At 44.0% G+C, this 13,994-nt stretch overlaps 1 protein-coding gene across 9 annotated transcripts in view; it reads left to right on the forward strand.

Annotated features, from left to right (window-relative positions):
• POU2F1 (POU class 2 homeobox 1) overlaps nucleotides 1–13,994 on the forward strand; it is a 108,207-nt gene that overhangs the window by 65,289 nt on the left and 28,924 nt on the right. For all 9 annotated transcript variants that reach the window (XM_074322342.1, XM_074322346.1, XM_074322341.1 and 6 more), the window contains one exon: nucleotides 12,826–12,926. In XM_074322342.1, the coding sequence (XP_074178443.1) occupies nucleotides 12,826–12,926 (101 nt within the window). The remainder of the gene's footprint in view (nucleotides 1–12,825; nucleotides 12,927–13,994) is intronic.

A 13,994-nucleotide genomic window follows, 5' to 3' on the forward strand; every position in this document is an offset into this window, starting at 1 on the left:
TTAACAGAACAGAAACCTGCCTCAGCCCACATTCACCGTGAAGGATAGGGCAGTCATGGCAGTGTCTGCAGACAGTTCAAAACACACCTGTTTCTAGTGCATCCTGTTATTTGGTGACTTTTTAAAATTGCCTTGATTAAAGCTTCTATCAGGAGAAAATTAGTATATCAGTGAGAAAAGTAAGGCACCCTGAGAGGAAAGGTAAGTCCCTAAAGGGTGGCTTGCCCACAGCCCACACTTAGCACATGGCTCAGAAGACATGTGACTCGTGTCTTTATCATCTGCTGAGATGGCACAGGGGCTTCCCCAGTTTCCGGGAAAGGCAGAAATTAAACTACTCAAGCACATGAAGGGAATTATGGGCAGGAATACACAGATAGTAACGGTTTCTAAAGTACATGAGTTTCTGAAGCTTTGCCTCCTTGACCTGTCACTTAGAGAATGCCTAACTATGGGAGATGCTAAGAATGAGCGTCACTCTTGGAAACGCTCTTTGTTTTCCACCCTCTGACCACACAAGCTTTAACGTGAAGCAGATGAGTTGAACCAATAGAGCAGCTCCCTGCCTGCGTAACTTTCCTTCTGAACTGTTCTGTACCTGCAGCTACTCGTTAACCTTTCACTCCTGATGCATAGCTGCCCCTCTGGGTGAGACCGTGCTGTGGGGCTCCCTGTTGCATTCAGCATGTGTCTCAAGGGCCAGCCATGTAGACTGCTGTAGTGCCTCCCGGAAGGGCAAGGGCTGCTTCCGTTGTCGGAACTGTCGGCAGCAGCCTCCTTCCTGCTGTTTCTCTGCTCCCGGTTTGAGCCCCATCTTTCATTGGCTGGTCTCTGCAGTGTAGGTGCCTTGACCACCCAGCTTAGCTGTGGGACTTGTTTACAGTCGATCCCATTCGTATGCTCACGGAGAGTGAGTAGGACACCCACCTAAAAATCACCTCCCCGGAAGAGGCCTGCATTCCTACGGGAAGAGAAACAGACTCAGAGATCCCCTGGAGAATGCTGACGTCCATTCCATCAGACTTCTTGGGACCCCAGCACTGTCCTCGCAGTTTCAGTTTTAATGCGGCCTGGCCTGTGTGGCGAGTTCGTTCCCACCACAGAGCTCAGCTCTCTCAACTTGGTATTTTGCTGTTTAATGTCTAAAACTCTGACTTTGTGGCTAAGAACTGGGACTTTCTTAGGCTTCTTTGCTTCCATTGCCAGTAGTAGCGGTTGATTTCCTCTTTGTCCTACAGAGAAGAATGGTATTGGTTTTTCACAAGCGTTACTGCTAATACAATAATATATAGAAGTTGGATCAAATGTGAGATGGTGAGCCATCCTAACTCTGGAACAAAGCGACTCACTCCCTGTCTGTCAACTGTAGCATTGGATGCCTGTATGAAATTCCAGATTCCTTCTGTGGTGTGGACCTTTACATTCCCTTGAGAATAACTGAAACCTTGGATGTTGATTTGTCAGCTGTTCTTAGCATCTCCCACTGATGGCAGTTTATTAGCTTAAGAACATCAAAATGCATTTGAGTTCCAGTTTCCATATTAAATTACCATATTTGATATGTTAGGTATAAAATTACATTTGATTCAGATAATTACATGCTTACAAATTGATTTTTATTTAAACATTAACAAACCTGCAGATTGTTTTGTTGTAATGAATATATGAATACTTTTGTGTAGACTACTACAATTTTAAACATTTCTAGAAAAAAATAATTTTGATTTGTGATATTTTAAGGAGAATGATATTAGGAAATTAAGATTGTGTTGTCTTGCTTCTTTGCCTTTCTCCTGCCAGAGTGATTCAAGTGGCACAGCTCAGTCTGACAATGTGCTTTTGTCAAATAGTCCTTATGTGTTCACAGAAAATCTATAGTTTAGGTTTGTTAATTTACTTATTCTGTAAGTGTTTGTCCTACATGTAAAATATTGCAGTTGGTGTTATTAGAAGACGCTAGTGCGAATCATGAGATGCTCTTAGTATCTGAAGAGTTAGCAATCTGTGAAGAGGTAAGACCCATATACAGGTGATGGATTCAAGGTAGATAATAGTAATTAAAAAGGAGGGATAGGAAAGGGCCATAGTGGTGTTCCTGTGAGCAGTTTGACTGACTGTGTATAGCCCAGGTGGAAGGAACCACCGGAGAGAAAGAGACTGAAGAAGGGAAAACAACTGAGAAGGGCTGTAGTCACAATGGAGGGTTAACTTTGAAATAGACAAAGGTAGGCCCCTTTTTCTAAAATTGGGGAGGAAAAGGGAAGATTAAACAATGTCAGAAAACGGAGGTGGAAGGGGGAAGGAAAAGGAGGACTGTTCGCATGAGCTGGCCTCAGAGGTCCCGTTTCTCAGTACGGTGGTTGAGGGGGTCCTCGGGGGCAGGCAGGGGGGGAGTGCTTCCTGACGGCAGTGCTTACTGTTCGTTGAGTCCTGCTAACGTGCGTGGCTGACCACTTCCCACATGTGCTTTGTATCCTAATTGTTCAGACTCCTGTAAGGTAAGTGCTGGTGCTGCACAGATAAGCGAGATGAGCTCAGCGCTGTTCGGTACTTGTGGTCGCACAGGCCACGCGCCTTTCATTACCTTGCCTCAGAGAGCGAGCGAAGTGGGGTGCACGGTTTGACTAGAGCGAATGAGTTTCACATCGTTGCTTTCAAGGAGCTGATTAAAATAAATAAATAGATAAGGGATCAATGGGCTTGTTGAGCGACAGGCCCAGGTTAAAGAACAGCAAGTGGAGCTTACGGAGCCAACAGGTTACGTGACCCTTCACAAAGCAGCTCAGGCCGTCCAAGATCAGGAGTGAAGAAAATGGAAGATTGGATGATTTTGCCAAAATAATATCGTCTCAACAGAAACCCCATCTGGATAAGCGGGACTAGTCATGGTGTTTCTCATCACACAGTTCTTTGCACTAGGCTGGGCTGCCCCTGGAGGAGCAGTAACTCCATTTCTTCCTCCTCCCAGCGCTCCGTGACCTCTAGCCTACTTCCTGTCTCGATGCATTTGCCTGTTCTAGAGATTTCACAGGAGTGGGATCATACCGTATTTGTCCTTTTGTGTCAGAATTATTTTACTTAGCGTACTATTTCGGCGGTTCATTTATGTTGTAGCGTGTACAGCTGAATGGTACTCTGTTGTGTATAAATACCACATTTGGTTTATCCATTCATCTGTTGTTGATGGACACTTGGGTTATGTCTACCTTTTAGCTATTGTGGAAATGCTATAGTGAACATTGACATACAGTATCTTGGAATTCTTCATTTCAGTTTTTTGGGGTATGTAACTAGTAGTGAAATTGCTGGGTAAACCACAAATGAATTATCTTACAGTTCTGGAGATCAGAAGTTTAAAATCAGGGTGTCGGAAAGGCTGTGTTCTTTCTGGAGGATTGGTGGAGAATCTGTTTCCTTCCCTTTTCTCGCTTCTTTAGGCCCCCTGCATTCCTTGGTTTATGGCCTCTTATCTTCAAAGCCAGAAATACAGCATCTTCAAGTGTCTCTCTCTGTCTCTCTCTCTGTCTCTGTCTCTGTCTCTCTCTCTGTCTCTCTGTCTGTCTGTCTCTCTCTCTGTCTCTTTCACACACACACACACACACACACACACACGCACACCCTGCTGCCATTATCACATGCTTTCTGACAATCCTGCCTCCCTCTTTCTCTCATAAGAACCACTGTGGTTACACGGGGCCCACCCAGATCATTGAGCATAAACTCCCCATCTCAAGCCCTTAACTTAATCACACCTGCAGAATCCTTGCTCGCCATGGAGCGCCACTGTCCCTGCTTCCGGGATTAGGATGTGGACAACTTTGAGTGGCCACTGTTCTGCCTATCATAGCACTTTATCCTAAGGTAAATCTGATCAACCGTATTGTAGATGGCAGCTGGAAAAGTGAAAAAGTTGTTTCATGTTTTATAAACGTCCGTAGGAAAAACCAAAGCATTTTTTTTGATGTAAAGAAATATTGGACAAGTTTGAAAGCCTTGTTCACTTTTAATCAAAAGGCACATTTCTTTCATCGGTACTCCTGACGAATGGTCATCTACCTGTGTGTGCCAGGGCTCATCCACTGAGAGCGAACAGTAGTTTTTGATACAGCCTGTTCTGTTACACAGCTCTGTTAGCTGTTCTTTTGAAATCTGCCCTTAGGAGCAACACAGATTAAAATGATTTTCCTCATGTTTTAAATGAAAGCTCTTCTGGGAGCCATTGCCCAATTTGAAGTCTTCTCCATTTATTTGACATTTATTATAAAATAATAATTATAAATATAACTGATTCTAAAGTAATGATTCATACTATAATAGTGGCTGTTTGTCATTAAGTATTTACTAGATATGTTAAGCATTTTGTATAGATTATCTCACTTTATCCTTATAACAACCATGTGAGGCACTATTTTTCTCTTTTTATAGATCAGAGAATTGAGGCTCAGAGATGTTTAGTCACTTGACAAAAGTCACACAGGTCTGTAGAGGGAGCCGAGCCATTCTCCTATCCTTTGAGCTATGCTGTCTCTTAGGTTTGCTTCTAATGTGTAAGGTACTGCGCTATACTCAGTAGGATCACTAAAGTGGAATAAAATACTAGTTTTGTTCTCAAGAAATTTATCTTATGGAGCACACCTGTGTGGAAAATGTACTAGAAGATTCATGGGAAGAATGCATGAGTGCATGAGAGCTGAGTGTGGCAGAAGTTGTTCCAGCTGGGAGGTTCTGGGAAGGCGTTGGAAAAGGTGGCGTTTAAGCTGGACCTTGCAGGTCGGGTGGGACGTAAAGGCGATGGTGGTAGGTAATACACCCCTATGTTCAGCATGAAGAAACAGGAGGAGCTGCGGTGGGAGGAAGAAAGCTGTCCTAATGCCCTCTAACTCCTTCAGGGTTTTTCCATCATGTCCTGGCATTTCTAGGTCTTGCATCATTTACTCACCCTCAGAATGAGACAGTATTTCAGTTCTTCAAGAGAGTTCAATGTAGCATCCCACTACCATCAGCTCATTATTGTTAGTTTTGAAAACTCACCATCAGCCTATTATAATTATTTTTTATAACTAATGAAAGTAAAATGACATTAGATTAAAAATTTTTAATGTAAAGTGATATTTTTTCCTGATAATTCGTTGTTTTGAAATATTAAAACGTACTTTAAAGAGCTGACTCACCTGTTGATTCATTGAGCATGAGGTAAATTAAATGTAACTCTTTTCATGTGAATTATGATAGAGTTAGACACCCTGTCCTTTCCTTGTTCACTTGATTTTTCATTCAGATGATTTTTTCCCTCAGGATAATATCAAGATCTTTCCGGCAATAGAAAAGGTCAAAGCAATTTATTACTGCAACCTAATACACATTTATGAACTACATTCCAATAATGCTATCAGAAGTCCCCAGCAACCAGTGGTGTAGTGTTCTGAGGGGTTTATTTGTGCCGTGGCCGGCTGAGGAAATCACACTCATCGGAGAGCACAGTCAGACAGGATTTTCTCCAAGGTGAGAGAAAGGAGCCTCAAAGACCAGGCTCCAGCGAACTTGCTCTTCTTCATACTGAGTGAAGACCCTGGGTGTTGTAACCCAGCACGAGTGTGAGAAAATGTTTCCAGATATGACACCAGTGTTTTCAGCAGAAGCCTCAGAATTTCACTGAGGAGCAGACCTCACATAACGGTCTCATCAAAACAGTGGAGCAATTGAGACTCCAGACTCAGGAGGGCTGTTTTCCCTTTGAACTTGGGTTTATCCAAGGGCCATTTCTAACGCTCTTATTGCTTTTATTATGATTATCATTGTAAGTTTATTACATATTTGATTGTGTGGACTGTATTCTGAGCTGGCCAAAGGGCTCTTACAAGCCTGAGGGTGGAAACACCACTCCCAAGTTCCCTTAGAGTTCCTTTGGAGTCCAGTGTTAAATAGTGAGCGGTCCCAGGGGACGCTGACACTGGCAGAGCCCGCAGACAGCCTCAGGGGGACGGTGGGCGGCACATGACTGTTCTCGGGGGTCTGGCAGATGTCTGTTACAGGATCTGGCCTCTAAGAGATTCTGATCACCATGAGGGGAGAAACTTGCCTGACTCTGCCCATTCAGGCATCTGGGGATTTTTTTTTTCATGTGTTTGGGATGGGGAACTGTAATTACTAAAGCTGCAAGACTACTAAGTGGCATTTGAATTAAGAGTATACTTTTGTTGAATGAATGAGAATTGATCCTTTCACCAAGAGATAACCTAATAACAAATTTAGAATTTTAAAGGTCGTATTAATTTCGATTTTATTTATAGCCAGTAGAAATTTGGGACACTGATAAGAGGATTTGTATCTAAAAGGCCGCTTTAGGCACAGAGTATGAGATGGTCTATAATTTTTTCCCCTCCCTTAGAGGGCAGCTTAGTTTCCTGTCGTGTCACTTTTTTATGATTTTTTTTTCCTAACAGGCATAAAAGAATTTCCCAGCCATGTTATACTTTACATCTTGCTTGAAAGCAAAAATACTAGACGTCATTAATCTTTCAATTAGGTCTAGTATTACAGCCTCCTGGCTTAGAGCAGCGGCAGTGAAAGCTCAGGGTCAGATTTAATGAGCATTGCGGAAGGGGAGAGGCGATTGAGAGGGAGTAAAACAGGAAAGAAGGAAAGGCGTGATCTGAAGTGAATGCCTGTGTGTGGCGTGGGCCCAGGACAGGTGTGGTGCCTTCTCTGAGGAGGGAGCAGACTCCACAGTGGGGTGATGCGTTCAGCTCTGGATGTTGAATTTGGGGTACCTTGGGGTGCTTGCAGGTGACGAAGTGATCCATTGAAGATAGAGAGATGTTCCTGAGGAAAGCTCCGGGCTGCTCCATCTTTGAAGCCTGTAGTGGGCAGAGGCTGCCAGAGAGTGCAGTGAGCCGCAGGGGTACCATGGACAGCTCTGCTCACCATTGCAGGCGGCAGCAGTGGCCCTGCCCTGCCCAGAGGGAGCCCGGCCAGCCTGCCTGTGGCCCTGCCCTGCCCAGGGGGAGCCCGGCCAGCCTGCCTGTGGCCCTGCCCTGCCCAGGGGGAGCCCGGCCAGCCTGCCTGTGGCCCTGCTCTGCCCAGGGGCTGTTCAAGTGAAAGGAAACGTGCTGTCACACGAGCCACCCTGCTAGTGCTCAGCAGCCACAGGTGGCGAGTGGATACCGTATTGGGAAGCACACGTGTGGAACATTCCCGCCAGCACAGGAATTGCCACTGGACACACGAAAGGGCAACCACGGAGGTCAGAGTGAAGCAGACAGCTAGTTTATGGTGTTGGTGTTCAATTCCTCAGGTCCTGCAGGGAGGTCCAGACATGGGAAGCTTAAAATGTGACTTGTGGATGTGACAGGACTTACCTGTGGAAAGATTTTAGGTCAGTGACAGGGAAAGAAGTTGCTGTGGATAGAGAAGCGGATGGTGGAGGAAGGGGAACGACAAACGCAGGTGACGCATGTGACGGGAGCTGTGAGCGTGGTGGTTAAGAGCTCAGACCGCCTGCCTTCAGATCCTCGTGCTTTCACGTCGTGGTTGTACCTGGGGCGAATTATTTCCCTTCCGTGCCACAGTCTTCGTGGGTGTACGGTGGAGGTAATACTAATCCATTGCGTAGACTTGATGTGTACGTGACAGCAAGGAGATGAGTGCTCTGTACCTGTTTATTATTGGGGGGGACATAGTAAACAAAGGGGAGGTCGGTGGGGGAGGAGGTCAAGTGTGTTTATATGCTAAGGAGAGGAGGGCTAGAGAAAGGCACCACGGTCCCCAAGGAGAAGGAAGCTGTTGCCTTCCGAGCACTGCTAGATGAAGTAGCGACTTAGAGCACAGGGTACCCGCCCCTTGTTTTTACGTTAGAGAAATGGGAGCGTGAAGGAGGTAAAGATCGATGTAGGTAATGAATATAGATAAAGAAGCTTTCGGGTAGAAGGGAAGGGAAGGAAGCGCTCTGGACAGGGTTAGGACCAGCAGCCATTAGAAATCTCCTGTGGTGGCGGGAAAAGGGAGCCGGGGAATAGAGTGCAGTCAAGTCTGCACTGGATTGTTCGTCCGGATAAATAAGCGGCGTAAGAGGGGTTGGGAGCAAAGGAGCCCGGACACCAGATGAAACAGGGGGTAAAGAGTTTCACTGCAGCTTTGCAGGGGCTTCTCCGTGTTTCTAAAGAAGGCTGGGAACTGCCCCCTTAGTCTGCTGACATTTTAAAGGTAAGGATGAGTAAGGAGTATTTGACTAGGTTAGGAGGCCCGAGAAAGATGGAGCAGAGTAAATGTTTGGTGTTTTGCTTTTTGTTTGTGTGTGTGTGTGTGTGTGTTTGTTTTTTGCCAACAAAAATGTTACTACGACATTAGAATTTTAGCATAGGGATTTGCTGCTTTTCGTGGTCCTCAAAGTGTTCCCTTTAGGTGACATGTTTAAGTTATTTGAAAAAGACTTGGCCTCAATAGCTGCTAGGTCACGAGTCATCCGTTTTTCTATAGTTGAGAGTGAAGTTCATAAAAATCTGTTTTAATAGCACCTTGCATCCAGGTAGACTTAATACTTCAATAGACATTAACCATTCATAGAGCTCTTGCCGTGCGTCACTGACGTGCTGTCATCCACAGGGGAACGGCAGAGCATTTCTAAAACATATACGCTTCCTGAGGACATGAGGACCGTGCAGTACAACAGCTGTGGACAGTTTTAGCACTTGCATCCTCATCCACCTTGTAGATTATCTGCAGCCTCCGTTTTTATTAAACTTGCTTTTGTAGTAATGAGCTTTTTAAGTGGTTCTCCTTCTGGAGCACCATTATCCCAGGTTACTCCCATTTTACGATGGCTCACTTGAAAAAGGGTCATGTGCGCACGTGCCCACACACACATGGGCTAAGTGTTCCTGGGAGATCTTTTTGCTGTTATTTGTTATGGTTGCTTGACTCTGGGAACTTCCACAAATTCATGTGGAATTTGTGCTTGCTTATCAAGGTGATGTAGTGACAGGCCCAGATATTGTCATTATTTACTGAGGGCGCCTGAAATTTAGGCTAGTCTTGGTAAACTTCACTTTTCCTTAAATTTATAGACAACTAGGAATGTGTGGGGAAAAACCATTTTTTCTTTATTAGATAGGTTTAATTGAAGTAGAAGTATATACTATGATTTTCATTATAAAGGGGACAGTACAATCCAGTATACAGCTGCTGAGTGATGAATGATAGCTCTTCACAAACTCCGTGTCCCAGAACCTCTCATTCAGGGAACTGTGATTTTTATTTTCACACAGTTCCACTGCGGTGAGTCTCACACGACTTGGCCTGTAGCAGATTTTAAGTGGCCAATCAGACAGGCGAGGCCCGCTACTACTGGCAAGTGAACCAATGGGGCGGCAGGACTGGTGCTGTCAGATTTATCCTGGAGCTGCAGATTCGTTTTTGGTTTTGTTTTAGTTGAGTTGAAATGCATATAATGTAAAACTAACCATGTGAATAGTTCAGTGGCGTTTGGTACATTCAGTGTTGTGCAACCACCACTTCTAAAATGTTTTCAGCATCCCGAAAGGAAACCTCGCACCCACGAAGCAGTTGCTGTCCGTTTTCCCCTCTGCAGGCCCCAGCAGCCGCCTGTCTGTTGTTTCTGTGGACATTTCATCTAGATGGAGTCATAACAGCGTGTGGGCTTTCATGTCTGACTTCATCACTTAGTCTAAGTTCGTGAGGCTCGCGTCTGTTGTAGCCCATGTCCGCGCTGCCTGCCTTTCTGTGGCTGAATGACACTCCATGGCATCTGTGTCCCATGTGTTTATCCGGTCCTGTGTCGGGGGGCATTTGGGTTGTTTCCACATCGGGGCTCTTATGACCAGTGCCACCGTGAGTCACGGCCAAGGATTTGTGAACCTGATTTCAGCTCCTGTGGGAGTTTGCCTCGCAGTGGACTCGGGTCACAGCTGCATTTGATGCTTTGAGGAACCAGCCACAGCAGCAGGACGGACCATCGTACAGTGGCCAAGGGGTCCAGTTTCCCTACAGCCTTGTCAAAACTTGTGATTCCCCCCCCCCCCCCCCCCCCGTTAACAGCCATTCTAATGGGTTGAATAATACAGACTTTTAAAGTAGCAGCTCTACCCATTTTCCTCAGGAAATAATGCTAGAAACGGAATCCCTCCTCCTTTTTCTAGCAGCACCGTTGTAGCTGTCTGATGTCTGATTTGAGCCCCTCCTCTTCCCTCCTTGTCACTTTCCCTTTTTTCTCTCTTTTTACCCACCTTCTCCTTTTCTTTTGCATCTAAGAAAGAAATGCCATTTTCATTGTCTTCTCCTCACTTAATGATTCCTTGCATAGACATAGAGACAAACTGTGTGACTGTAAGATAGTGAAACCTCTGTACGTGGCTTCTAGAAGTCACCCTGATGACCTTTTACTTCATACTAGTTTCTCACTACTTGACACAAGCACGTGCTCTTTTAATTTCATTAACTGTATGTCTAAATAGTTCTATAGTTTCCTGTTTATGGGAAAATTTAGGGAAAAAATGGAAGAGAACCATCACCATGAGATTTTAAGGAGCTGAAATATGTATACGCGCTCCTTGTATAATTAGCTCAAGGAAAAGTGATGTATTTGCTAGAAATCAGTGAGGAGGTGTAATGGCAGGAGTCAGCACCTTTTAGAAATACTGCGTTAAGGTTCTAGCTTGTGCGCTGTGTGTGCGCACACGGGCGGGAACAAGAATTTGGGGTCACTAAAACCGTATTACAGACGTGAACCCCCTGATGTCATTGGTGAAGAGACAGAGATTAAGGAATCTTAAATGAATTGCTCAAGGTGTCAGACTAGAAGAGCCAGGACGAGGAATGGATCCCCTGGTTCTGTCTAATCACTTACAGCAGAGAGAGGTAAAATTAGGAGAGCAAAAATGTGTTATCAACTAAGAATGGCTATAAGAGAAAAGAAGGTTGAAGATAAGAGGGCACCAACAGATGTCAAGTCGGGAGCTAGAGAGGCAGTTAGAAAAGTAGAAAAAAGTCCCTCACAACTAGTGCGCCTCAGGAGCCAGCGAAGAGAGAGCTACAGGGCGGGCTAGTTTAGTCCTGTCCACGGTGCAGAAAAGAGAAGGAAGGTCTGAGAAAGAAATGAACCCAAAGAGAGTAGAGGAAAGGCAGTACTAAACATAAGACCGAAAATTAATAAACAGGAACAAAATACATAATAGAAACACCAACTTGGTTCTTTCAAAAGAATCATATAACTTACAAACCTATGTTAAAATGGAAAATAAGAGATGGAACAAATAATTTGAGGATAACAAAAAAGGCATAATTGAAAAGTGCTACAGGTACTAAAAAGGGAATACACTGTGAACCAATAAAATTCATACCAATAAAATTAAAACTTAGAAATAGATAACTCTAGAAAATATAACTTACCAAGACTGACTCAAGAAGAAACAGAAAACCCAAAGAGTCCCATAGCATTTGAAGAAATTGAATTAATAAGTAAAAATCCTCCCCAAAGTGAAAAGCCTAGACAATTTTACCTGGTTCACTCCCCAAAATCTAAGGAAAAATAATTCCAATTATTGTACAACTTTTTCCAGAGTTTAGGGTGGTGGGAGAACACATAATTCTTTCTACGAGGCCAGCAAAACCAAACCTAACAAAGTATGAAAAAGGAAGAAAACACAAGCCAGTTTTATTCATAAACATATATGGAAATATTCTAAGTAATAATAGCAAAAATAATCTAATAAGATAAAATATTGGACTCACTCCAGGAATGCAAGGTTGGTTTGGAGTTTTAAAAAAAAGTCAATTAATATGATTTGCCATGTATGTTAAAGAGGAAAAAATCATATAATCATCTCAAAGGATGCAGAAAAAGCCCCAGATAAAATTCAATATCCATGTATGATAAAAATTCTAGGTTGCGAAATAAAGAGAAACTTCCTTAACTAGATAAAGAGTGAGAGGAAATGGAAGGGCGGTACCACAGACCTGTGTCACGATGATTCTTGCACTTCTTGTAGAAAGTATTTGGGTTGTTTCTAAATAATAGCTGGGTGTGATAATTTGAGAATAACGTGTTATATACCTTAGAATAATGTATTTCTGGGTATTAGGGTGGTATGTCTTCCCATAAGTTAGTCCTATTCTAACCTCAGATCATAGCATAAGTGGTTAAAAAGCACTGGCTTTAACGTTTAGAAAATTATAATTATAGCAGAGCCCTTGCTAGGTAGAAATATGAAGCAATCTATGTTTAGGATTGAAGAAATTAGTAAAATGATTTTGTTTATCATGTAAACGGTTGCTTTTGCCAGCAGGTTGTCATTTATTAAAGCATTTCATTTAAGAGTAAGTCTGTCTTACTCTTGTCGAAGTTGCCAGTGACTGGCTTCTGTCCCAACCAAATGTCAAGAAGGGCCAGGCTAGAGAACCTCGGGGCCACCTGGAGCACCGCGTCTCTGTTCTGAGCAGCCGGGACGTGATGACGGTCTCTTCCTGGAGCCACCTGAAGTGTCAGGCTCGCCTGACCCGCCCTTCCAGGCACTGCAGTCACTGTTGAGTTCTCTAGCACTGTCCTCTGACTGTACTTCCCGACTTAGATTTTTGTCTCTGGGTCTAAGCTTAATTAACAAGTTTGTGTACTAGTCCTGCAGCCCTGCCTTTAGAAGAGAAGTCATTTTGCTGTATTTCCTCTTTCTTTTGAATCCCTTCTCCTCCTTGGAGGTACCTACAAAAGTGCTTATACAAAACTAGTGCCCGATAAATATTGGTAACTGACGTCTCGGGCTTCATTTCAGTTGCATTTGTGTTTTTAAGAGGTGGGTTATTTTGCTTGCTTTGCAGGCACACAAACCAATGGTCTGGACTTTCAGAAGCAACCTGTGCCCGTTGGAGGAGCTATCTCAACAGCCCAGGCCCAGGCTTTCTTTGGACATCTCCACCAGGTAGCGTTCCGCTCGGCCATGAGTGCAAGTGAACAGTGGAGGCGTGGGGCCGGGGCTGGGGAGCTGTCCTCCGAATGTGGGGCTTTCTAAGCTGATGAAGCCTGGTGCTAAGCGCATCGCAGTATGTCATTCTGAATGGCTAGGATAGACTCCTGTCGCTTAGTTGGCTGGGGAGCTTTCACCCCACAGCTACGTGAACATGAACAGGTTCTGGATTAGATGGAATGTGTGTAACAACGGGGTTGCTGTTTCTGTAAGTGTGTGTCTATGGTCGGAAATTACAAAATCCCCCAAATGATGTAGCCACCACCGCCTGAGACCTGCCTCGTAAGGCTCTCAGCTCAGTCTCATATCCCTCCTTTACAACAGTTGCAAACCATTTCGACGTGGGCAAAATGGTCAGAGCCTTTGCTTGACTGTTTCTATGTGATTTTACTTAAATCATGATGTTTCTGGTTAAAAGTTTATTGAGGAGCAGGATGTTTACAAGCCTTAAAGTATCTCCTCACAGATTACTCACTAATTAAAAGAGGAAGAAAGCTGCCTTTGCAGTGGGCAAATCTGAAATACTACCTTAATCAAATGATCAAATTTAATATCCCGGTAATGGGACAAGGTGATGTATATATCCTGTCAAAAAGATGTAACCTCAATCATGAGAACAAAATCAAACGAACTCAATGAGGGGCCTTCTATAAAACAGCTGGTCTCTACTCTTCAAAAATGTCAATATCATTTAAGACAAAGACAGCTGAGGAATTGCTCCGGAATGAAGAAGATTAAATAGACATGACAGCTAAATGCAACCTGTGGACTGGATTGTGGATCAGAAAAAATTAGCAACTTACCTCCTTTCCGTCTTTGGGCCTGAAACTCTTCCCTCTGGCTCTGGTGACTTCTTAGCTTTCAGGTCTCAGACATAAGCTTTCCAGATAGCCCTCCCTGATTACACTGCATCTGAAATGTTCCCCCTAGGTCTCTGGCTTTTTTTGTTTTGGGTTTTCATTTTTGAGGGTTCTTATCTACTAACAGAGCTATCGAGGTGTTGTTTAATTGAGGTAGAATTGG

This window comes from Rhinolophus sinicus, linkage group LG17 (genome assembly GCF_036562045.2).
Source record: "Rhinolophus sinicus isolate RSC01 linkage group LG17, ASM3656204v1, whole genome shotgun sequence".
Lineage (NCBI taxonomy): Eukaryota > Metazoa > Chordata > Mammalia > Chiroptera > Rhinolophidae > Rhinolophus > Rhinolophus sinicus.